The sequence below is a fragment of the Lissotriton vulgaris genome, chromosome 2_1 (genome assembly GCF_964263255.1).
Source record: "Lissotriton vulgaris chromosome 2_1, aLisVul1.2, whole genome shotgun sequence".
Classification (NCBI taxonomy): domain Eukaryota; kingdom Metazoa; phylum Chordata; class Amphibia; order Caudata; family Salamandridae; genus Lissotriton; species Lissotriton vulgaris.
Genome location: NC_141687.1, coordinates 1,818,534,606 through 1,818,559,180, shown reverse-complemented (window position 1 = coordinate 1,818,559,180; position 24,575 = coordinate 1,818,534,606). Strand labels below are relative to the sequence as shown.

The 24,575-nt window shown below is 51.1% G+C and overlaps 1 protein-coding gene and 1 long non-coding RNA gene across 2 annotated transcripts in view; one reads left to right on the top strand and one right to left on the bottom strand.

Moving 5' to 3' along the window:
- Window positions 1-2,432, bottom strand: part of CTSH (cathepsin H) — a 173,915-nt gene extending 171,483 nt beyond the window's left edge. The window contains exon 1 of the mRNA XM_086957897.1: window positions 2,237-2,432. Coding sequence (XP_086814023.1) covers window positions 2,237-2,432 — 196 coding nt within the window. The remainder of the gene's footprint in view (window positions 1-2,236) is intronic.
- Window positions 2,433-2,490: 58 nt separating this feature from the next.
- Window positions 2,491-24,575, top strand: part of LOC147733325 (uncharacterized) — a 98,371-nt gene continuing 76,286 nt past the window's right edge. The window contains exon 1 of the long non-coding RNA XR_015308519.1: window positions 2,491-2,615. This is a non-coding gene — a long non-coding RNA (uncharacterized LOC147733325). The remainder of the gene's footprint in view (window positions 2,616-24,575) is intronic.

Below are 24,575 nucleotides of genomic sequence, written 5' to 3'. Positions count from 1 at the left end.
GTGAAGGGACATTCTCATGTCCACAAATAGATACTGTGAATAGCATGTCCTCTGAGGCAGTGATGCCAGAGATGGAGAACAGCAAAAGACACACAATTGATGGACGGAATGCAGAACAAATCAAAACATTCACCCCCAGTCATGAGATCGGGGTTAAATCCATCTCACCATGCCATCCTAGTTTAGACCTGGCCATATGCAAATCAGTCTTGACCCTGTGCCTCATGGGAACAGTCCAGCACGAACTGCCAAGCCAGGTCCTCCCTGGACTGGAAACAAGCATCCTAGGACCGGTTTCAGGGTTTCACCCCTCTTCAGCCAGGGTAGCTTGATTCCAGTGGCACAGTGAGCGCGGGACCCACGTCTTGGCATACCCGGCGCACTTAGGGTGAAAGCAAAAGATTTGGGGTTTCACCCCTCTTCAGCCAGTCTGGCTGATGAAGGGTAATGCCCTGAAATCAGTCCCAGGATGCTTTATTCCGGTGCAGGGAGGACCTGGCTTGGCAGTTCGAGCTGGACTGTTTCAACAAGGAACAGGGTCAAGACTGATTTGCATATGGCTGGGTCCAAACTGCGGTGGTGTGGTGAGCAAAAGAATGATGGATTAAACCCAGATCCTTGTGACTGGGGGTGAATTTCTGCATTGTCCAGTGTTCCGTCCATCAATTGTTTCTTTTGCATATATCGCCCTATGTGGGAAGGGTATGCCCAGACGTGGGTCCCGTGCTCACTACACTACTGGATTCAAGCTAGCCTGGCTGATGAAGGGTAATGCCCTGAAACCGGTCCCAGGATGTTTGTTTCGGGTTCAGGGAGGACCTGGCTTGGCAGTTTGGGATGGACTGTTCCCACAAGGAACAGGGTCAAGACTGATTTGCAAATGGCTGAGTCCAATCTGGGGTGGTGTGGTGAGCAAAAGAATGATGGATTAAACCCAGATCCTTGTGACTGGAGGTGAATGTCTGCATTGTCCAGCATTCCGTCCATCAATTGTTTCTTTTGCAGAGATGGAGAACAGAGCAAACCATGGTATGCCTCAAGATTTAAAGTAAGGCAAGAGCCCCTCCCCTTGCAAAGACGAGATTTCAGAAGGTATCTCGAGGATTTCAGCATACATCAAGATATCAAACCTCAGCGGTCTCAACTGAGAGCAGAGACTTAATACTTCATGCAGACCCTGAATTTGGCACCCAAGCTTGACGAAGAGCAAAATGTAACTAGGATTTTCTCCACTGATGTTCAACGACTAGAAACTGTAGAACCTTTCTAACTATTCCTCTGCATTTCCCACGGGATGGCTCTGTTTACTCCTCTGGGAAGGTAGGTACCTTGAATCCATGTTAGAGACTCCTGTAGGTAAGTTCAGGGCTTTCCTGTTCTGCGTGTTCAGAAGTTTGCTTTTCTGAGCACATGCTGTGCCAGATGTTTGCATCTCTCATGTTATGCTGAGTCTCTCTGCAGCTGTGCTCTGGAGTTTGACCCTCTTTAACACTGTTCTGGTTTCTGTATCTTTGTCTTCTAGTGTCTGGTCGGTGTTGAGGAATCAGCTGCTTTTTAATGTCTACACTCTGTTCCCCCCTCTTTCTTCTGTTCTTAAGTATCTACTCCATGACATTCAGAAACAATACAATGCAGTGCTCTGGTTCTGCTCCCAGCTCAGTCTCTGGCTATTGTTTATTCTACACCTGGAGTCTAACCTCCTCTGTCTCTCTGCTGTGGCGACTTTTACCTGCTCTGGTGCCTGCACTACATTTTTTTTGTGTGCGCCATAATTGTTTAGGTGCTCAAAGGTCTGGCCTGTGGCAATGTTCTGATGTCTGTCCCATTCTTCTCGGTGTTTGCACCTGATCTGTACTATTCTGGAATTTGTCAACTCCGTGCTTTGCTTCTTCCGGACTCTGCACCTCTCTGTTCAGGTAAGTACATAAAGTGCGTGTTATGGTGTATGTTGCGGATTATGGATTCTAGCGCTTACTCCGTGTTCTGGATTCCAGCGTATCCCTTGTGTTCTGTGTGTAACCTTCCGTGCCGGTGTGTTCTGGAGTTTATTGCACTTAACAGCCTCTGCCCCTTGTCCCTCTGTGGCCCTACGCCTCAGCGCCTGTCCCACGCTTTACTGGTGTCTGCTCGTGTTCTCGTGTTCTCGTGTCCGTCCGCTCTGTGTGTTTCAGTCAGGAGCGGTGCACTGGCGTCGGTCTCCTCAGCTCTGTCCTGTCCTTTCTGCCCCCTCACTTACCGTCAGTTGTGGGCTGCGGAGCTCCGGAGCTCCCGGCCACGGACCCCAGTCCCCAGAGCACGAGGGCGCAGATCCCGGGGGACACCACCATCCTGGCAGCTGGAAAGCACCGCACTGGGGTCACTTCCTCGTGGATCACGAGCGACGCGTCCTCTGCTCCTCTCTGCGCCCGCCCTCTGCCGTCCACTCCTCCCATCCTCTGCTTTCACTTCCAGATCCCTCTCCCTCCTCCCTCTCTTTCTCAGCGGTCGAAGTGTAAAACAACATTCATTGCCAGCAGTAGTTTGGGACTTTCCTTGAGAATGCAGAAATGTAACCTTCAGTTGGGCCGAGGAAACAGGATGTGGAGTAGTGTGAAGGCATTTCAACATAGCGAAAGGTAATTCTGAGCAGGACTGCTTCTTGAATTTGTTAATTTATGAACCAGTAACAGTTTTTTTTATAATAGAGCACTCGGTTGAAAATAGAAAACAGCCGTTTTGGTGGTAAAACGTCTGCTTCCAAAAATGTCGACTGAGACTGTCTGCACACAATCAGAACTCTGGCCAAGTGATTTGCCAAGAGGCCACTCAGATGGTCCTGCGCCCAGGACCAGAGTCACAGAGCCTCTCTACGAGAGGATACAACCCTACTCCTCCCTGTTTGTTTATGTACCACATCGCAGTAGTATTGTCTGTCAAGACTTGAACCGACTGACCGCAAATAAAAGGGAGGAAGGCCTCGAGAGCCAGATGTATCGCCTGCAATTGCTCAAGATTGATATGCAACAATCTTTCCTCTGGAGACCAAAGACCTTTGATCTCCAGATGAGCTCCACATCCTACAGTGGAGGAATCCGTTATTACTGTGGCCACTAGAGGTGGAGGATGTATCGCCTTCCCTTGAGACAGATTGCAGAACACACCCCACCATTGTAGAGCCACTGTAGTGTCTCTGGAGAGCTTGACCGACTCTTAGAGATCTCCGTAGTGTTGAAACCACTGCCTGCGGAGGTACCAATGGAAGGCCCTGGTGTGCCAGCATGCATGAGTGACCAATAGAATGCAGGACGCCGTCACACCTTCAGGACTGGAACCATTGCTCCATTGTGAAACATCAGAACCATATCCTGAATATCCAGAATCCTCTGGGGAGGCAGGTAGGCACGATTCACTGTAGTGTTCAGTACTGCCCCAATGAACAGGGTGCGCTGAGAGGGCTCTAGGCGAGACTTGGCCACATTTATCGAAAAGCCGAGGCTGAGCAACAGTTGCGCTGCCGACTGCAAATGGACGCAACACCATCTCTGGCGACCTGGTATTGTTCAGTTAATCATCCAGCTAAGGGAATATCAGTATTCCCCACTTTCTGAGATGTGCCACAACCACTGCCATTATCATGTTTGTGAAGACCTGAGGTGCGGAAGTAAGACCAAACAGGAGGACCTCAATCTGAGACCTCACTGTCATGCGGAGATATTTCTGTTGCGATTTTAGAATGGGGATGTTCAAATACACATCATGAAAATTGATTGAAACCATCTAGTCTTCCTGCTCCAGCGCAAGAAGCACCTGTGCAAGGGTCAACATTTTGAACTTTTCCTGAGTGAGGAACAAGCTCAAAATCCGGAGGTCGAGGATCAGCTGGAAACGACCATCCTTTTGGGAATCAGAAAGTATTAGGAATTACATCCCTGACACCGTTTCTGCTCTGGAACCAATTCTACTGCGCTCTTCTCAAGTAGGGGTTGAACCTCCTGTTGGAGAAGCAGAAGGGGTTTCTCTCTGTTGGGGATATAAAGGAGGGGGTTACTCCTGGAAAGGTAGGGCATAACCATTCTCTGCAATATATAAAACTCATAGGTCTGTCGTGACAGATCTCCTCTGAGGCAGAAAATAAGCCAATTGTCCTCCTACTGGGCATGTTCTAAGACGGTGAAGCTAGGGCTGCTTTCCTGCATCAATGGCTTGGGAGGAAGAAGAAGAGGAGGAGGAGGCTGGTTGATGGGCAGATCCAGGGTGATGACCTCTACCCGACCCCTACAGATCCTGTAAAGGGGATTGGAGGGCTGTTGCGGCTGTTGTTGCTGACTTCTCCCTCAAAAGGACAAGCTCTGACCAAACCCCCAGAACCTACAGAATTGTCTATACTCCTCAGGTTGCTACTGAAGCCCCAACAACCTTGAGGCTGCCTTTCTGTCCATAAACCTCTAAAGAGTGGAATCAGCCTTTGGCCACTATAGGTGTGGCAGGGTATACTCAGACATGAGTCCCTTTCTCACTGCACCATCAGGATTCAAGCAAGCCGGGCCGAAGACGGCTGAAATGCCAGAAACCGGTCCCCGGTAGCTTGTTTCCTTCCCAGTATAAAAATTGGCTTGGTAGTTTGGTCTGCCCTGTTCCCACGATGCACTGGGCCAGGGTCAGACTAATTTGCATATAGCCAAGTTCTGAGCTGGGATGGTGCAGTGAGATAAATAACGGTGATGGATCAAGCCCTGATCTTTGGACTGGGTAAGAGTGGTCTGCTTAATTCAGACACTCTGTTCATCACCACCCCCTTTTCTGAATCATTTTTGGCCACTATAGGTGTGGCAGGGTATACTCAGACAAAATGCCAGAAACCGGTCCCCGGTAGCTTGTTTCCTTCCCAGTATAAGAATTGGCTTGATAGTTTGGTCTGCCCTGTTCCCATGATGCACTGGGCCAGGATCAGACTAATTTGCATATAGCCAAGTTCTGAGCTGGGATGGTGCAGTGAGATAAATAACGGTGATGGATCAAGCCCTGATCTTTGGACTGGGTAAGAGTGGTCTGCTTAATTCAGACACTCTGTTCATCACCACCCCCTTTTCTGAATCATTTTTGGCCACTATAGGTGTGGCAGGGTATACTCAGACATGAGTCCCTTTCTCACTGCACCATCAGGATTCAAGCAAGCCGGGCCGAAGACGGCTGAAATGCCAGAAACCGGTCCCCGGTAGCTTGTTTCCTTCCCAGTATAAGAATTGGCTTGGTAGTTTGGTCTGCCCTGTTCCCATGATGCACTGGGCCAGGGTCAGACTAATTTGCATATAGCCAAGTTCTGAGCTGGGATGGTGCAGTGAGATAAATAAAGGTGATGGATCAAGCCCTGATCTTTGGACTGGGTAAGAGTGGTCTGCTTAATTCAGACACTCTGTTCATCACCACTCCCTTTTCTGAATCATTTTTGGCACCAAAGAGCCATGATCCATGGAAAGACAAATCCAGCAACGTCGCCTGTAGATTCGGCGAGAAACCAGACCCCCTCAACCATGTTTGTCTCCTTGTGGCAACCCATTGCCCTCACCAATGAGTCAGCTGTGTCCAGGCCTGACTGTATCACCTGACAGGCAGCAGCCTAAGTGTCATTGAGTAGCTCTGAAAAATGTCCCTGGAGATCCTCAGGCAACAAGGGAATGACATCCCTTGCTGACTCCATTAAGGCATGAACATAGCGCCCCAGCAGGCATGTAGCATTGGTGGATTTCAGGGCCATACTGCAAGAGGAGAAGATGTTATTAGCCGATTGCTCCATTCTTTTAGACTCCATTTCAGCCGGGATTGTTGAAAAAGAATCAGGGGTCAGATTTGCAGAACAAGAAGTCTGTACCACCAAACTTGCAGGTGCGGGATGTGTGGACAAAAACAACGGATCCTCTGGAGCAAGCTTATACCTTCCAGCAATCGATCTTGAAACTAGTGCCGAAGACATAGGCTTCTGCCATATCTCAAGAATAGGTTCAGTAAGAGCCTCATTAAATGGCAATAAGGACTCAGATGAGGATGTTGAAGAATGAAGTCCTTCAGTCAACAAATTAGACTTCAACTTAGTAGATGGTATTTTATTTATTTATTTGAAGAGTTTTATATAGCGCTGGTATACCCGAAGGTATCAGAGCGCTTTACATGAGGATCAGCGAGTTACAGGCAACATAGTTACATCAATTAAATCAAAGAATCACAGAGGGAGGGGAGGGGGAGGGAAGGAAACACAACGGGGAAACGAGGAAAACAGTGTCAGATGACCGGCTGGGTAGTGACGGCCGAGGGGGTGAAACCAAGGACAGACTCCTCTATAGCTGCATATGACAGCTCCACCGGGCATCGGCCAAGGTTGCTCGTGCATCGAGGTAAGTACAACCAGTTTTGGTATCCGCCCAGAGTTACAGATTACATAGTTGCATCAATTAAATCAAAGAATCACGGAGGGAGGGAGAGTGAAGGAAACACCAAGGGGAAATGATCTGGTAGATCTGGTGCTCGTGGGTCTGGGCGTTTGTTTGGGGTGGTGGCAGCACCTCGATATTCCGCTTGAGAAGGCGAGCAGATTGCGAGGGCTCTCCTCTGCTCTTTCCTGTATCCCACTGCAGTATCGAAACTCTTTTTTAACACATTCAATTGATTTTAATAATTGTCGTGTTTTAATTCTGTGTACCTTTTAAAATTACCTCTACAAACCACTGCATTGATCTGGTCCCCCTGGGCCCCGTTCCACCGCGGCTTCAAGTGCCGATTGTTGTGGAGGGCTAGGTCGGGCGCCATCTTGAGTGTGGGCCAGACCCTGCGGGACCCGAGTTAGCGGTCCAGCGGAGGGATGGGCTTGGTCTACAAGTAGATCTGGTGCTCGTGGGTCTGGGCGTTTGTTTGGGGTGGTGGCAGCACCTCGATATTCCGCTTGAGAAGGCGAGCAGATTGCGAGGGCTCTCCTCTGCTCTTTCCTGTATCCCACTGCAGTATCGAAACTCTTTTTTAACACATTCAATTGAATTTAATAATTGTCGTGTTTTAATTCTGTGTACCTTTTAAAATTACCTCTACAAACCACTGCATTGATCTGGTCCCCCTGGGCCCCGTTCCACCGCGGCTTCAAGTGCTGATTGTTGTGGAGGGCCAGGTCGGGCGCCATCTTGAGTTTGCGCCGGACCCTGCGGGACCCGAGTTAGCGGTCCAGCGGAGGGTGGGGCCTGGTCTACAAGTAGATCTGGTGCTCGTGGGTCTGGGCGTTTGTTTAGGGTGGTGGCAGCACCTCGATATTCCGCTTGAGAAGGCGAGCAGATTGCGAGGGCTCCCCTCTGCTCTTTCCTGTATCCCACTGCAGTATCGAAACTCTTTTTTAACACATTCAATTGATTTTAATAATTGTCGTGTTTTAATTCTGTGTACCTTTTAAAATTACCTCTACAAACCACTGCATTGATCTGGTCCCCCTGGGCCCCGTTCCACCGCGGCTTCAAGTGCCGATTGTTGTGGAGGGCAAGGTCGGGCGCCATCTTGAGTGTGGGCCGGACCCTGCGGGACCCGAGTTAGCGGTCCAGCTGAGGGTGGGGCTTGGTCTACAAGTAGATCTGGTGCTCGTGGGTCTGGGCGTTTGTTTGGGGTGGTGGCAGCACCTCGATATTCCGCTTGAGAAGGCGAGCAGATTGCGAGGGCTCTCCTCTGCTCTTTCCTGTATCCCACTGCAGTATCGAAACTCTTTTTTAACACATTCAATTGATTTTCATAATTGTCGTGTTTTAATTCTGTGTACCTTTTAAAATTACCTCTACAAACCACTGCATTGATCTGGTCCCCCTGGGCCCCGTTCCACCGCGGCTTCAAGTGCCGATTGTTGTGGAGGGCTAGGTCGGGCGCCATCTTGAGTGTGGGCCGGACCCTGCGGGACCCGAGTCAGCGGTCCAGCGGAGGGTGGGGCTTGGTCTACAAGTAGTCATGCATTCTAAGACGCGCAGCGGCCACGCGCAGCGGGCGCGCCGACTGCGCGCCGAAGGAGCGCCAAAGGAGGGCCCGTCTGTGCCCGTCCGTGTCCCGGACGCGGCCAGCGCCAGCCCCCCTGCCGGTGCTCCACAGATGCCCTATAGGACTAGTACTCGATATTCTCGTGAGTACCTTATGGCGCTGAAAGCCAACACCTGCTTCTGTAATGATAAATGGGAGGTAGCAGACAGTACCTCGCGGGTTTGCCATGCATGCAATTTTCGCTTTCAACCCATTTTAAATTGCCCTGCTCATAGCCTTGCTGATTCCTCATGCATCAGAGCAGGCTTGATCAATGCTAGGTCACTGGTCAAGCATGCTGCAGATATTTTTGAATTATTGAGCGATAATCAGCTAGCCTTACTTTTCATTACGGAAACCTGGCTAAGTGAGACATGCGGCCCGTCAGTTGAATTTGCTATCCCACGGGGCTTCAAAATTTTCAGGACTGATCGCCCTCTGGGTAGAGGAGGCGGTATAGCTGCCGTCTTTAGAGAACAATGGGTTTTATCCCATGACCCTCAAGGCCCACTAGCTGACGCAGAGGTGTTTCATTTCTCCTTAACACTTAGCTCTCATTTTACCGTAGGAGGTACTTTGGTCTACCGGCCACCAGGCCATGCCGGTAACTTTCTGGGCGCATTGGAAGATATTATAATTCCACAGGCTTTAAGATACTCTAGATATCTCCTCCTGGGGGATTTTAATATCCATGTCGACAGTCCGGACTCCTCGGAGACGGTCCGCCTAAACGAAGCTCTTGCCATGGCCCAGTTAAAACAATGGGTTGAGGCGCCCACTCACTCAGGTGGACATGTTCTTGATCTGGTTTGTACTAATTTCGACATTGACATGGCCCGCCCTGAGATAGTGACATGGTCAGACCACAGGCTGATCAGGTTTGCCTGGACTTTGACCCGCTCAGCTGAGAACAGCCCCCAAGCTGTTCATGCACAGAAAATTAATGTTGATATCCTGTCTGATTGTTTAGCCACCTCCCATCCAGCTCTTCCCCTTGAAATTGAGTCGGCCGTCAGCTCATTCAATTCATGGATTGAACTTGGGACTGCTGCATCTATAAAAAAAAGCCGGGTCTGTAGACTACGCTTTACCCCTTCCAAACCCTGGTTCTCCCACTCCCTCCGCGACCTTAAATCAGGCTGTAAGAAACTTGAACGGATTTGGAGACAAGCATATCTCCCTGAGGCAAAGAAAGAACTGAGGGTGGCACAAAAAAAGTACTATGCGGCTATCAGATCTGCCAAAAGCCACTACTACGCAGGGCGAATCAATAAAGCCAACCTTAACAGCAAGGACATTTTTACTATTGTAAAAAGCTTTGTTTCACCCTGTGCAGCTCAACCTTTGTTGGCCTCCTCGGAGAAATGGTGCGAAGAACTGTCCGTGTTCTTTGTTGATAAAATCACAAAAATTCAAGACGATCTGCTAACTGTCTGTAACAGTTTTCCTTCTCAATTGGCCACTCCCTCCCCAATGATGCCTGACCCCACGGAGCAGTTTGCCTACTTTGCCCCGGTAGAGAAACCGGACATTGTTACTGTCCTTGCGGCCTTAAAATCAGGATCCCCCTCTGACCCCTGCCCTGCTAGAGTATTTGCAGGACTAGCAGATACAGTTGGAAATGAGGTGACTCATATTATTAACCGCTCTTTTCTTACTGCAACTGTCCCGGCCTACTGGAAGCAAGCGAAATTGCTCCCACTTCTAAAAAAAAACGGACTGGACCCTGCTGTCCCCTCCAACTTCCGGCCTATATCACTGCTGCCAGCTCTTGCCAAAATATGTGAGAAGGTGGCATTCAATCAACTGGACAAATTTGTCGAAACCTCTCAGGCACTCCATCCAGCCCAATCAGGTTTCAGAGCAGCCTACAGCACTGAGACCGCCCTAGTGGAAATAACCGAGGCTATCCGGGAATGTCTGGACGGAGGTGGCAGAGCGGCTCTGATTTTATTAGACCTCTCTGCCGCCTTCGATACGGTACCACATTCCCTTCTGCTCACCAGACTAGCTACCATAGGCATTACAGGCCCTGCACTCGATTGGCTGACATCATTTCTAGAAAATAGAACGCAGCAAGTCTGGATGCCTCTCTTTGCCTCCTCCCCCAAGAAACTTACCACAGGTGTCCCTCAAGGCTCTACTCTCAGCCCCCTGCTTTTTAATATTTACCTCACCCCTCTAATCTATCTTGCAGAACAGTTAGGAGCAAAAATTATGGCTTACGCCGACAATACCCAACTTCTGTTTACATGGCCTAAAAACAACTTGGATACGGCCCAATCCTGCCTATCATCTGTTTTTCGTTGGCTAGCCCTCGCCCAGCTAAAATGTAACGAAAGCAAATCAGAGATTCTGCTGTATGGCTCTTTTCCAGATAATTTTAGCGATCGCCTCTGGCCTGCTGACCTGCCATGTCCTAAATCTATTGGCGGCCCGCTAAAAATTTAGGAGTCTGGTTTAACAATGACCTCAAATTTGAGGATCATTGGGAGGAGCCAAGACGGCGGCCAAGATGGCCGCATAGACGCCCGGCTCCGCAGCTCGCCCTCACCTCCGGAACTATCCTGGCTATGATCCTGCACCCCAGCCACGGCCCAGTGCAGCGGAACCTCGGCGGAGCTTGACCGCGTTATTTTGATCTTTTTGCGGCCTCTGACGGCCGAATAAGACCGCCTGCAAGTTTCTGGCCTTTCCTCCAGCACGAGCCGGGACCTCACGTAGCGAAGCAGCCGTCCCGCACAGCGTCAACACCGGCCTCCATTGGCCATTGATACCCGGCGACCCGAGTGGTGAAACCGAAACCGCTCTTCTATGATCCTGTGACTGTCGCCGCAACGCAGCACTGACTAATGCGGAGTGCATATTCTCCTGGCCCCAGCAACCTCGCGCATATGATCGGACAGCAGATTGGCTTGCCTGACCGGACTCTGACTACACCGTGGTCAGAGGTGCGTAGCGCTGCACATCTGAAGGAACCTGCGTGTGCCTCATTTTATTTCTCCACACACCGCGATTTGCTGATGTAGCCGTTACACCGGTAAGAACGACTTTCTTTGGTGTGTGTGGCTTGAAGTCCTTGGGCGTTGGAGATACAACATGGCGCCCACGCTAATGGATGTTTGGCTGGCCCTCCGAGACTGGCGCACTGAGTGGCAAGAGCTGCGGGCGGCTGCACATGTTTCTCACCCTACTATCTCTCCTGCTGCGAAAGACTTGGATACGGTACCGTGCACTGTGGATTGTGAGCCCGAATGCTCCCCGGTTGTCATAGCCGAGGTCTCCCAGGCGTGCAGGAAGCGTGTTGGAGGGTCCGGGGAGCACAACGACAAGATCAGTGACTCTGTTTATCCCTTTTCCTTCCTATTGCCAGCCTACCTGCCTGAATGCCAACACCCTGCCTTTGTGTGGTATGTGATTCTACCTCGGGGGGACCCTCCTGGACTATTCCTCTGGTTCTTGGCTCGATCTGAGATTGCCCCTCCGGGTACTACGTGTTTGCTGACACCACCTGTGTGCAACTGTGACTCATTTTTGACTCTTTTCCGTACTGGCCAAGGCTGACTCTTGCTCACTCATGTCGCTTATTCGTGAATTGGATGCTGGAGTGGATTATGGATTGCACTGGTGACCACGGGTGGCTGGGGTGATTGTATATTGATGCCCACGTACTATTTCAGTGGGCCCTTGCTTCTGGGGTTGGGGGTGCACAAGGGGCTGGTGCTATGGCCCTCCTCCGTTTCTCCCTCTTTTGGGGTCTCTTGGGGCGACAGGCATGCCTAATGGGGGGGGGGTGGGCCGTGGCCTTCCGCTGGTATGCAGGGTGGGGGATGGGATGTGTTGTTTGTACCTCTGTGTCTCCATGGCCTTCTATCTTCTTCTTCTTTTCTTGTTCTTTCTCTTGTTTCTCTTTTTCTTTCTTATATATCTTGGGTCAGACTGGTGGTCAGGGTTTAGTTCTTTCCGGGACGATTTTTGCGCTTTGCGTTTATGTCTTTATCGCATGGTTTATTGATTCTATGGCTAAGATCTCGATTTTACTGCATATTCGCTGAATGATTGCATATTCCGCTTTTCCTTCCCTCCTATACTTCTGTTTGAGGGCGCATATCCTGTCTACGAATTGTTCCACGTAATACATGCTTTTTATAGGTCATCAGATCCTTTCATTGATGCTATAGAATGAACCCTTGTCCATCCTTGTATACAATAGACTTGTTAGATCGCAACTCCTTAGGTGATATATTGATTGGGCGGGCGCTAACTGGGGCGACATGTACTTCCGCGCTTGTGTATCCTGTTTGTAATGACTTACACCAGTATTTTAATAACGCTGCTTCACTTGTGGATACCCTGCTATGTGGCTCGCCCTCTCAGCTACCCGGTCTGACTTTAGGACGATTCGCCAAAATTACAAAATGAAACCCTCTTTATCCTTTTCCTGTAGTTCCTTGCCAGTACATCGTAGTGTTGTTACTTCTGTTATTGATTGCAGCGCAAGGTAACCTGGAATGTTTTACAGTGTCATAGCGGCCGGCCCGTAGTGGTTGTAGGCAGACGCTGTGTACTATATTTACGATAAATAAAGGTTTTCAAAAAAAAAAAAAAAAAAAATTGAGGATCATTTAAAAAAACTTACAGGGGTCTGCTTTTCCACTCTGAAAACGCTACGTAGATTTTTTCCCCTCCTTCCAAGAGAAGCCAAAGAGACTGTTATCCGCGCCCTAATACTTTCTAGATTAGACTATGCGAATGGCCTATTCTGTGGTCTACCGGCCTATCTTGTACATCGCCTCCAGGTCATTCAAAATGCCGCTGTGCTACTTTTGTTTAACATACCCAGAAGCTCCAGTGTCCGCCACTTTCTTCGCGACCTTCACTGGCTCCCAGTCGCTCACAGGATTATGTTTAAAATCCTTGTCCTCTCCTACCGCGCCGTCCATCAAACTGGACCAGCTTATCGGAGGAAAAGATTTTCCCTCTATGTTCCCAACCGGCCCCTTAGGTCGGCCAACTTGTGCCAAATGACCGTACCTAAATTTAAATACAGCAGACTAGGTGGCCAATCCATCACAGTCAGGACAGCCATCCTAAGGTCAGGCATATAGACTGTGTAGGCATGGGGTTGTAGGGCACTTGGCTGTTGCCCCAAGTAATTCTCTCGCTATGAGTGAGGCTGTCGTATGAATAAGTGTAGAAAACAGCCCCATTGTTGGTCTTTTGCGCTGTGGAGATCCTGAAGTGAGCAACAGGGATATGTCAAGTCAAGTCAAGTCATAGAATTTGTATAGCGCACTACATACCCAGAGGGTTTCAAGGCGCTTAGGAAGGGGAGGAGGATTATTTGTCGAATATCCACGTTTTAAGCTGCTTTCTGAACGCTAGGTGATTCTGGGTGAGGCGAAGGTAAGCGGGCAGTGAGTTCCATGTTTTGGCAGCCAGGTATGAGAAGGATCTGCCTCCCATGGTGGTCTTGTTGATGCGAGGTACAGTGGCGAAGGCTTGCTTGGAAGAGCGAAGTTGGCGGGAGGGGGTGTAGAAGGACAGTCGAGAGTTGAGGCAGTCTGGTCCGATGTCGTAGAGTGATTTGTGTGCGTGGGTAAGCAGTCGGAAAGTAATTCTCTTGTTGACGGGTAGCCAGTGGAGGTCTTTAAGGTGACCAGAGATGTGTTCGTTGCGTGGGATGTCTAATATGAGCCTGGCTGAGGCGTTTTGGATTCGTTGTAGTTTCTTCTGGAGTTTAGCGGTGGTACCAGCGTAGAGGGTGTTTCCGTAGTCCAGTCGGCTCGTGACTAGAGCGTGGGTGACTGTTTTCCTTGTTTCGGTGGGGATCCAGCGAAATGTTTTTCTGAGCATGCGAAGAATGTTAAAGCAGGAAGAGGATACGGCGCTGACTTGTCTGTTCATTGAGAGTGAAGAATCCAGGATGACGCCAAGGTTCCGTGCGTGGTCTGTCGGGATGGGTGCATTTCCGAGGGCTTCCGGCCACCAGGAGTCGTCCCATGCAGAGGGGGAATTACCTAAGATGAGAACTTCTGTTTTGTCTGAGTTCAGTTTCAGACGGCTTTGTTTCATCCATTCGGCGACTTCTTTCATTCCTTCGTGTAGGTTAGTTTTGGCGGTGCTGGGGTCCTTGGTGAGAGATAGGATTAGTTGAGTGTCATCCGCGTAAGAGATGATGTTGAGGTTGTGTTGGCGGGCGATGGCCGCGAGGGGGCTCATGTATACGTTGAAGAGGGTGGGACTGAGTGAGGATCCTTGTGGTACGCCGCAGATGATTTCAGAGGCCTCAGACTTGAATGGTGGGAGGCGGACTCTCTGGGTTCTTCCGGTGAGGAACGAGGTGATCCATTCCAGAGCCTTTCCTTGGATTCCGATGTTTCTGAGGCGTTGTAAAAGGGTGCTGTGGCAGACTGTGTCGAAGGCTGCTGAGAGGTCCAGGAGGATGAGGGCGACTGTGTCTCCATTGTCCAGTAGGGTTCGAATGTCGTCTGTTGCTGCGATGAGGGCGGTCTCAGTGCTGTGTTTGGCTCGGAAGCCAGATTGTGAGGGGTCGAGTGATTTGTTGGCTTCGAGGAAGGCGGCGAGCTGGTTGTTGACAGCTTTCTCGATGACTTTGGCCGGGAATGGAAGAAGCGAGATGGGGCGGTAGTTTTTGAGTTCGGTGGGGTCTGCTGTTGGTTTTTTCAGAAGGGCGGTGAGTTCAGCGTGTTTCCAGTCTTCTGGGAAGGTGGCGGAGTTGAAGGAGCAGTTGATGACGTCTCGGAGGTACGGGGCTATGACGGAGTCTGCTTTGTTGAAGATGTGGTGAGGGCATGGGTCTGTGGGGGATCCAGAGTGGATGGAATTCATCAGGCGGATGGTGTCCTCTGTGGAGATTGGGTTCCAGGCGTTAAGGGTGTTAACGGGGGGAGGATGGTCAGCTGGTGGTAGGGTGGGTTGGCTTCCGGGTTGGTTGTCAAAGCTGTTGTGGATGTCAGCAATCTTGTTGTGGAAAAAAGAGGCTAGAGAATCGCAGAGGGTTTGAGAGGGGGTGATGTCGTTGGAGTTGGCCGAGGGGTTGGAAAATTCCTTGACGATGTTGAAGAGTTCCTTGCTGTTGTGGGCGTTGTTGTCAAGTCGATCCTTGAATGCTGTTTTCTTGGCTTTTCGGATCAGTTGGTGGTGAGTGCGGGTGGCGCTTTTGAAGGCGTCCTTGGTGCTGGTGGTTGGGTCTTTTTTCCAGGCCTTTTCAAGGTAGCGGCACAGTTTCTTGGACTTTTTGAGGTCATCGTTGAGCCATGAAGCCTTCTTGTTGCCAAGTTTGTGTTGACGTTTTTTCAGTGGTGCTAAGGTGTCGGCGGTGTTGGATAGCCAAAGGGTGAGGTTGGAGGCGGCTTCGTTGGCATTAGAGGAGAGGGCTGGGGAGGTTCGAAGGAGCGATGTGGAGATCTGATCCGTGGTGATTTTGTTCCAGTTTCTTTGTAGAGTTGGTTGGAGGTGGTTGATGGGTTTCGGCTTGTTGTAGGTGAAGTGAACGCAGCTGTGGTCAGTCCAGAGGAGATCTGTGGTGTGGCTGAAGGAGACGTGGTTGCTGGATGTGAAGATGGGGTCGAGTGTGTGACCTGCGATGTGGGTGGGGGAAGTGACCAGTTGTTTAAGTCCGAGGTTGGCTAGGTTGTCCAAGAGGGTGGCAGTGTTGCGGTCGATGATCTTTTCAAGGTGGAAGTTGAGGTCTCCCAGAAGGATGTAGTCTTTGGAGGGGAGCGCGTGTGGGGTGATGAAGTCTGTGATGTCTTCACTGAATTTTGCGCGGGGTCCTGGTGGTCTGTAGAGGAGGGTGCCTCTGAGTGTGGTCTTGGGGTCGATGTGGATCTGGAAGTGAAGGTGTTCGGAGTTGGCGAGATTGGCATCAGAGCTGGTTGAGATGCGGATTGATTTCTTATGGACGATAGCGATTCCTCCTCCTGTATGGTCGGTGCGGTCCTTGCGTGTGATCTTATAGTCTTCTGGGATGGCAATGGCGATGTCAGGGGCGGAGGAAGCGTTCATCCATGTTTCTGTTAGGAAGGCGACGTCTGGAGAGATGGTGTCTAGTAGATTCCAGAGGTCGATGGCGTGTCTGTGGACCGATCGGGTGTTGAGGAGGATGCATTCTAGGTGGTTGGGGTCGGGAGTCTGTGGAGTGGTCGTAGCGGGGATGTTGTCGGTGCCGCTAAATTTGCAGGAGAGGCAGGAGAACGGTCCATGGGTGCGTCCAGGAGCGGCTTGTACGCAGTTGGGGGTGCGACCGGGGTTAAGGGCTAGGAGGGTGGCAGCATCATAGGTAACGCAGGGAGGCTGGGAGGGACGGGGACCAGGGGGTCTGGCGCTGGGCGCGGTCCAGGCGCGGACGGGCGTAGACGGGCTTACCTTTGGCGCACCTTCGGCGTGTCCGAAGCGCGTGGACGCTGCGCGTGGGGGCATGTGGCCATAAATGGAGAGTGGAGGGGGCGGAGCGTGGGAGGGTCAGCTGGGAGGCGGGATCAGAGAGGCGGGTCAGGGGAGAAGAAAACACAAAATGGAGGGCAAAAGTGAAAGCAAAAGCTGCAGCGAGGGCACAGCACAAAGATCGTCAACAGGCAGCTAAAGGCAGACAATTTCACCACAATACCTCTGCCAAAGCGCCACTTAGAGATTACTTAATGTTTAAACACAGCGCAGCAATGAGGTGCACGTCATTAACACAGAGCGCCAAATGTGATTTTACAATGAGGGTTCTGAAGCGCCAATCAGTTACAGAGCGCTGATGTTGAAGATCGGAAACACGCGGTAAGCTTTAAAGGCTGTGAGTCACAGAGCGGGATGCGGAAAATACAATAGCAACAGGCACAGTTCTATAAATGGCAAAAAAGAATTTTTAAAGCGCTGCGCGAGTGAAAGCTTCTGAGCGCGATAGCGCTTGTAATGGTAACGATACCAGGCGCAGTCAGGGCTTCAGCTGCGGTGCAGGTGATGGCAATAATAATGATTCTGGCAGGAGAGTCAGGGGAGCGACCGTTCAGGAAGGAATCCCGGCTGAACTTGATCGGATCAGTGATTAAGGGTTTCTGAGGAACAGTTAATTGCTTCATTTTTCCTATCTTGCTTTCCTTTTCAACAGTGCGTACGGTTTTCAAAGCGATGGGAGCCATAGTTTGCTTGATGTCGGATTAACAGATGAAATTACAAAGGATGAAACCATTTTCAGACCAGCCGTTTAGAAAATGCCCAGTGTATTCATTTCTTCAAAGCAGGGTAGACAATTAGTATTGCACTAAGCAGCTCCCACGTAGTCCACCATTTGGGAAGAGGTAACCCACTGTTCGTTTTTGTAGAGTTGCCCTAAGCTTAAAGATTTTCACTTATTTTGAAGAGTTTCTATTTGTTTTGTTTAAAAGAAGTCGACAATGGTGATTGCAGAAAAATGAACTGCAGCCACAGAGTTGCAGTCTTCATTACTCCTGTCGCTCTAAGCAGTTTTCCCTCTGATGCAGGACCATTCTCGTCCGGCCTGCATTTGAGAGCTCAATAAGATAAGTCCTACCCAGCAAGATATACCTTCCTTAATCTACTGACGCCTGTACATATCCCTTGTATATTTTTTCCTTCTAGGCTGATTTTTGATCTATTCTCACCCGGTTCTGTGTCTAAATTGTACACCATTTTCCAAGACATAAATAGTATGTACATTTTTAATATGGATTTTTTTCCCACCTATTGCTTTCAATTTCTCCTTGTCAGTCACCCAGGTTACCATTTAGTCCTGATGAGACCCCAGTATCCTTTAAGAGGGTCGAAACGTCATCGACAAATAATAGGAGATAGACCTCTACCATAAATGTGCAACACAATGCGTATTACCCTTTGTGATATATAATTTGTAAAATTATTGTCTATTTCTTAATTAAACCAACTTTATGCTAATTTTTGGGCCTGATTACAATGGCGGAAGGCCCGCCACCGACAGGACTGAAATGTAACTAGCATTTCAGCTGCCTTTCTAATCATAGAGTAATAAGATGTCACCTCAGGTGGCGCAATACCCTTTGGGATAACAACTCCCATTTCGGAGGGGTATCTACACCACTTGCCACATCCAGTCCTTCAAAATTAGGACCCAAGGCCACAATTTCACCTTCTACCAAATCCTGACCTTCTCCATGTAAATATTGATTCTTCTTCAAAAGCCTCTTAGCCTCTCTTCTAGATCTTATCTCAGGTACAGGCCTCAGTGGCGCCAATACTGGTGTCAGTGTCTTTAGTAACGACACCAACAGTTACTCATAAGCTGGCGGAACTGAATATGGGCAACCCGGCGGCAGCTCGGATCCAGACGGAGATGAAGAGGGGTCAATCGGCGCCAGAGACTCTCACCTCAATCCTTCCACTTGCAACGGTGTCGTCTGTCTTGGTGTCGGTGGAGGCCAGTTCACTGTAGTCAACAGCATAAAAGGACCCTACTGGTAGTGTGCCGGAAAGCCTCCTAAGGAACAAGAGAAAGGCCCCATATGGCTAGTCGACACACCAGATGGAATTGCAGCTCTCACAAAAAGGCTGAACATGGCATTTAGGAAGCTCGGCGGATCGGACGCCGGAGCAGGGTATGCTCGATACTCCTTTTGTATGAGAGGCACTTGCGGCGGCAGATGCTATGGAACAAACAGATCTGAACCTGGTTCTGGCTCTGGGCATCCAGCAGGAATCACCCCTCACCCTTGGAGTTGAAGGCAACGCTGAAGCTGCTTTTGGAGATCGAGTTGGAGAAATCTCACCCCTTTCCCCACGAGTCCTTGGAGCCGGGGACATTGACTTTGGTGAAACATCTCTTGAAGACCGAAGCCGAGAGTCATGACGTTGCTTCTTCTTGTGCTTCTTTCTGGACGACTTCGAAAAGGGAGGAGACGGTGACTTCGATCGAGGCTGGGACCTTCAACGATCTCTCTTCCCTTTCTTTGTCCTCGCCATAAAGAGCTTTGCCTCTCATTCCTTCAAGGTATTCAGGTTCATCTTTTGACATGACGAACAGGCCCTGACATCAGAACTCAGGCACTAAAGGCAATCGTTGTGTGGGTCCGTAATCAACATTTGTTCATTGCATTCCCTACATGTCTTGAATCCGAACTTCCTCAGATGAGACATCTTCACTTGCAAAAATGTTTTACCTGTATAGAAGGAAGAAATTTCCTGTAACATGGCGAGATTAGACAAACCATACAGGGCGAAGCCATGTAAAAAAGGAAACTGATATCAGCATGCCGAAGAGGTCTTCTTAGGGCTCTTATGACTTCACACAGAGTCATGTGTGGAGCTGTGGCATTATGACACAATGATCGACGTAAGAGAACTGTAGAGAAAACTTTCAGTGGGATGCTGGTGCTTTGGGATATTTAAAAGTTGAGGAATTCACAGGTAGGTGTATCCATCAGAACATCCTTAACTTGGATCACATAGAGTTCTAAAGGGGAGAAAAAAACCGAAATATCACATGTATTGTGACATTTTGCTCTATGATGTCATGTAACCTGTCTCTTAAAAACTACAGGAAGGAGGCAGAGACATTACAAAGCCCTAATGGCAAAGCCATGTAATCATTGTATCAAAAAGGAGTGCTATTCGAACTACATTGTTGGCCCTCTTTAAATGTACTTTGCTGTATATTGTTGCTGTCTTAGCCTAATGCAATAGGACCTGTGTTATTTGGAAGGGTTATTGTTTAGGTCGAGCCTAGGCAGTGCGCATGGGCATTCTGCAAGACCTACTGTAATCACTATACGGAGTGTAATCCCTCCTGCTGGTTACCATTTGTTCACTCCTGCATCGTTCTTCTTTGCTGTCTTCTCATTCGTTGGCGCTCCCGATACATCACTTCTGTTTTACGCTCACGAGCCCCGGCCAAAAACAGGTTCCTTACGCTGTAGGTGTTTATATGTTCCTTTGGGGACTACTTCTTTTATTTCCTGCTCCTCGTACATAGTTATTGCAAATAATTGCTGTTTTAAGCGATTGTTGCAGTGTGTATGTTAAGTTCATATTTTCAGATGGAACTAGTCCTTTGTGGCTTGCAAGGCACTAAACTGAGCCTGTGAGTGCAACGCTTCACCTGTTGCTGAGGTTCTTGCGTGACCTACATCTGCTGCAAATCTGTGATGCTTCTTTATTATATTGTGTGCAAGGGCTGCAAAGTTTGTTTATTTAAAATGCTGTTCTGCCGTCATGTATAATATTTAAAAAAAATGGCGGGGGCATGGCTAGGATGGCGGCCTGAACGGATGTGTGCTCCGGAGGCTCCCCGTTCCGGACCCCTTTGTGCCCTTGAATTAGCTCGTCAGACCCCCTAGTTGGCTGATACCTTGCCCAGCAGCGACGGGGTACTTACAGAGTGTGCCAGAGTGGTCGAACGGCTGGGCGGCCGCTGCCAGGGTGCCTTCACCAAATCCACGAAGCGCGTTCCGGCATCGAGAAAATGGCGGCGGAGCCCGCCGACTGCTAACTCCGAGCCGGCACACAACGCTCCGCCCGGACATTTGACTCTGGCAGGCCGCTGCCTGGTGCTGCCTGCCTGGGTCAGAAAGATCAAGAAGGCCGGAGAAGTCCGGCACAGGCGGCGGTAGGCGGGACGCACAGAGGGCGAAAACAGCGACACAGCCCAGGAGGCTTCATAATCGAGGCCCGGGATCGGGGCCTGCCTCAGGTGGCCGCGAGACTGCACCGGCGCTCCGATCTCCAGAGCGGACACCGGGGTGAGGTGCCTCCTACCGGGAGAGTAGGAGACCACAGCGTGCAACAGTGACACCAGGGCGCCGTGGTGAGAGGCGGTCAGGCGGGCTGGAGGAGGTGGAATTGAGGCACGGCCAACGCAAAAATCGAGCCCCCGGCGCGGGGCCTAGCACAGCCAACCCGCGAACGGCCTCAGCCCACAGAAGGCGCGGCGGCGTGAGGAGGGGGGACTGGAGGCGTCTGACACAGCAACTGAGGCCTGGGATCGGGCACACCCCGGAGGTCGTGACCTCCTGCGCCGGTGCTCAAACCTGCAGAGCAGACCTAGGCAAGAGACGACCGCAGGAAGCAGCAACATCGCCTGGGCGCGGAGGTGAGGCACAGCGGGACGGGCTGGAGGTGGCGAACTCAGAGAGCGGGCAACGCGGCATCACGCAAACTGAGTCCCAGGTGCAGACCTAGTGCACCCTGCCCACGAACAACTTCAAACCCGGGGAGGTGCAGTGGCGCGAGGAGGGTGATTGGAGGCCTCAACGCTCGGAGTGAGTAAAGCCACGGGGCAGTACTGAATCCACGCAAGCCTGGTTGGCAGGGGCCCAGAGAGGGAAGAAAGAGGAGGCCTACCCCACTCTTGTAGCTCGCATTGGGAGTGACACCCAGAAGCTGAGTGGGTTCACACCCTCACCACACCGGAGGCATAATCCACACCCTCCGCTCATAAGGCGGACGCGGTCTCTCCATAGTGCGTGCCCCCCCTCTGTATCCTGGGGGAAAGGTATGCTTAGCCCAGACCTGTGGGAAAAAAAATGGAGCGGCTGGTCATACGGGGCAGCAGGAGTGTCTGCGGCGGCGTCTCGTGGCGCATGTCTCATGATCCCTGGAGAGCCGGCCAGAAAGAGCGCCTAACCAAGACGCAGCATGAACAGACCGGAGAGACCGGATAGCGGCCCAACCCCGTCGGTGTTGCAGGCACACAACCATCAAGACTGCTCCCCTTGGGTAGCCGGACACTCGAGATCCCCTGGGGGACAGGGTTTGGAGCACCATGGCGACAGGGCACGCAGGGGTTGGCGCACAATAACGGACATGCTGGCAAAAGGCGCCCCTAAAGGTGAGAAGAGCCTGTCTCCATCGGCGGCGGTAAAGGACACAGCAGGGCAAGAAGACGGAGGGGCCCCCATCACTAAAGCGTTTTTGGAGACCCTCTTTAACTCCCTCCGTGAAGACTTCCAAACCCTGAAGCAAGATATAGCAGGAGACTTCCGTGAGCTGCGCCGAGATGTGGATGGGTTGGGGAAACATGTGGCGCCGGCGAAAGAGGCAGACCAGACTAGGGGTGAAGAAATCGAGCAACTTCAACAAGATGTGGTTCGCCTCCGTGAGCAACAAGTCGACCTCCAGGCGCACATGGAGGACCTGGAGAACCGTTCCCGAAAAAATAACATACGGGTCCGCGGCATGCCATCTCAGGCGGAAGGGAACAGCGTCTCTCACTTCTTGCAAGGCCTATTTCGCGAGATCCTAGGGAAAACGGACGACTTTGAAATCCGCATTGACAGGGCACACAGGGTGGGCCTTGCACGCCAGGCACCTGCCCCTCCCCCGGATATGCTAGCGTTCCTGCCGGACTTTCCCTTAAAAGAAAGAATCCTAAAAAAGGCACGTCAGAAACAGCCCTTCCAATACCGCGGCGTCCCTGTGGCGCTGTTTCAGGACCTATCGGCAATCACCCTGCAAAAGAGGAAAACCTTCAGACCCGCTACCACGTTCTTGCGAGACAAAGGGGTTCCTTATTCCTGGGGTCACCCTTTCAGACTAATCTTCAAATGGAATGGGGCCCTACAGCAGCTCAGGTCATTACGAGACACTTGCGCACTACTGGGTATCGATCCGGACGAGGACACATCAAAAGAAGATGCAGCTCTGCGATCCACGCAAGGAAGCACACCGCGTGCCCCAAGGGATGGTTGGCAGCGAGTGAGCCGCAGACACTCCCTCAAGGCGTCTCTCAGACCGGATCCGGCAACAATGGCACAAGAACAAGCGTCAGCAATCCAGGAGGTGTCCAAAGACACAGCAGCATCAGACTGAATCAACGCTAGACGCAGCAAGTGTGGGGGGATTCTTCTGCATTACCATCGTATGGGGCTGGGGGGGGCGGGACGGGGGGCCAACAGGGTCGCCACTGCCACTTACTCCCTTATCTCGTAATGTTACCACAGGCCTGGACGGTGTTTGCATAGGCCTGGGACTATGATTGCTAGTTGGGTGTTCGCGGTTGGGGTTAGGGAGGGGGCGCTGGGGGAGGGTGGTGGGTGGGTGGGAGAGTGGTGGGTGGGGGGGAGGGGTGGAGCATAGGGGACGGGTTGGGGGTTTGGGTAGGGTGGGGAGAGGGCGGTGAGTTGGGGCTTGGGTTGAGGGAGAGGGGAGGGTGCCAGTGTGTTCCGTTCGATAAGGGAGCGGGCAGGGACTCATGGGACAGCGACAGCTCACGACACAGAGAGATAGGATTCACACACATCCATGGCTGAGGAGACAATCAGGTTCTCACCTTAAACTTCAAGGGACTCAATAACCCCATCAAAAGGAGAGTGGTACTATCCTATTTGGAGAACTCAGGAGCAGCCATATGCTTGCTGCGAGAGAAGCATTTACTCTCCAAGGACTGGCACCGTATGCGGTCCAGGGCCTTTCCACTACAATTCTACTCCTCCACCAATGAGAAAATAGATGGGGTCGCTCTGCTCTTCGCAAGACACTTCAAGGGCTGGGTGGGAGACAAGATTGCAGAAACCAAAGGCAGACTCCTGCCGTACAACGTCCACATAGGGGACTTGTCGATTACTATAGGGTCCCTATATGCTTCCAATACTAAATAGGAAGCCTTTCTCAAAGGGGCTTTGGCAGATGTTAAAGTGACAAATGCGAGGTACACTCTGGTGGGAGGGGACATCAATTTGGTAATGGACACCGAGAAAGACAGGTCGGGACAACGGTTTGGCTCTGCGGGGGCAATTTTCAATGAGGGGGGACAATGGCTGCCCAGTAGAGGGTTCGTAGATCTATGGAGGGGGGCTCATCCCACAACCCTGGGGTACACCTTTTTCTCACATGTACACCGCACGTACACCCGGATTGATCACTTCTTAGGGTCCACTGACTTAGCCCCCTTGGTCAGAGATATCGAGGTCACCCCAGCGGCATTATCGGACGATGACGCGGCTGCGATCCGATTGGAAGTCCCACACGTGCAGACACGTAAAAGCAAGTGGCGGTTTCGGGAAAACCTGCTCCAGCGTAAAGAGGTCGCACAGTAGCTTTCTAAAAGCATCGCAGATTACCTGAGCATAAACGACACTGGCGATGTGGCCATGTCGGCGGTCTGGGGAGCACTCAAGGCAGTGGTACATGGGGAAATAATTGCGGTCGCAGCGGCAGACAACCGGGAACGCAAAGACAGACGCCAGGAGTCATCGGAGCAGGTGCTAGAACTTGAACGGGTTCACAGTCGGACAGGGGCCCCCAGACTATGGCGCAAGCTCAAAGTGGCCAGGGCCCAACTCGCGAGCCTGGACCTCGACCGCGCAGAACACGCGGCGTTGCGCCTTCGCCACACATATTATGTGGGGGGTGACAAAACTGGACGATTGCTGGCCAGTAAACTCAAAGCCGAAGTCCTCCGCCCCACGATCCCCGTTATTCAGGGAGAGGGAGGTAGGGAGGTCCGAGAAGACGATCAAATAGCAGAAGCATTCAGAGCGTTCTATGCCTCCTTATATACGGCCGATTCGACCCTAGACACCGGGGCCGGGGAAGCATACCTCGACGAGGTAGCGGTTACGGCC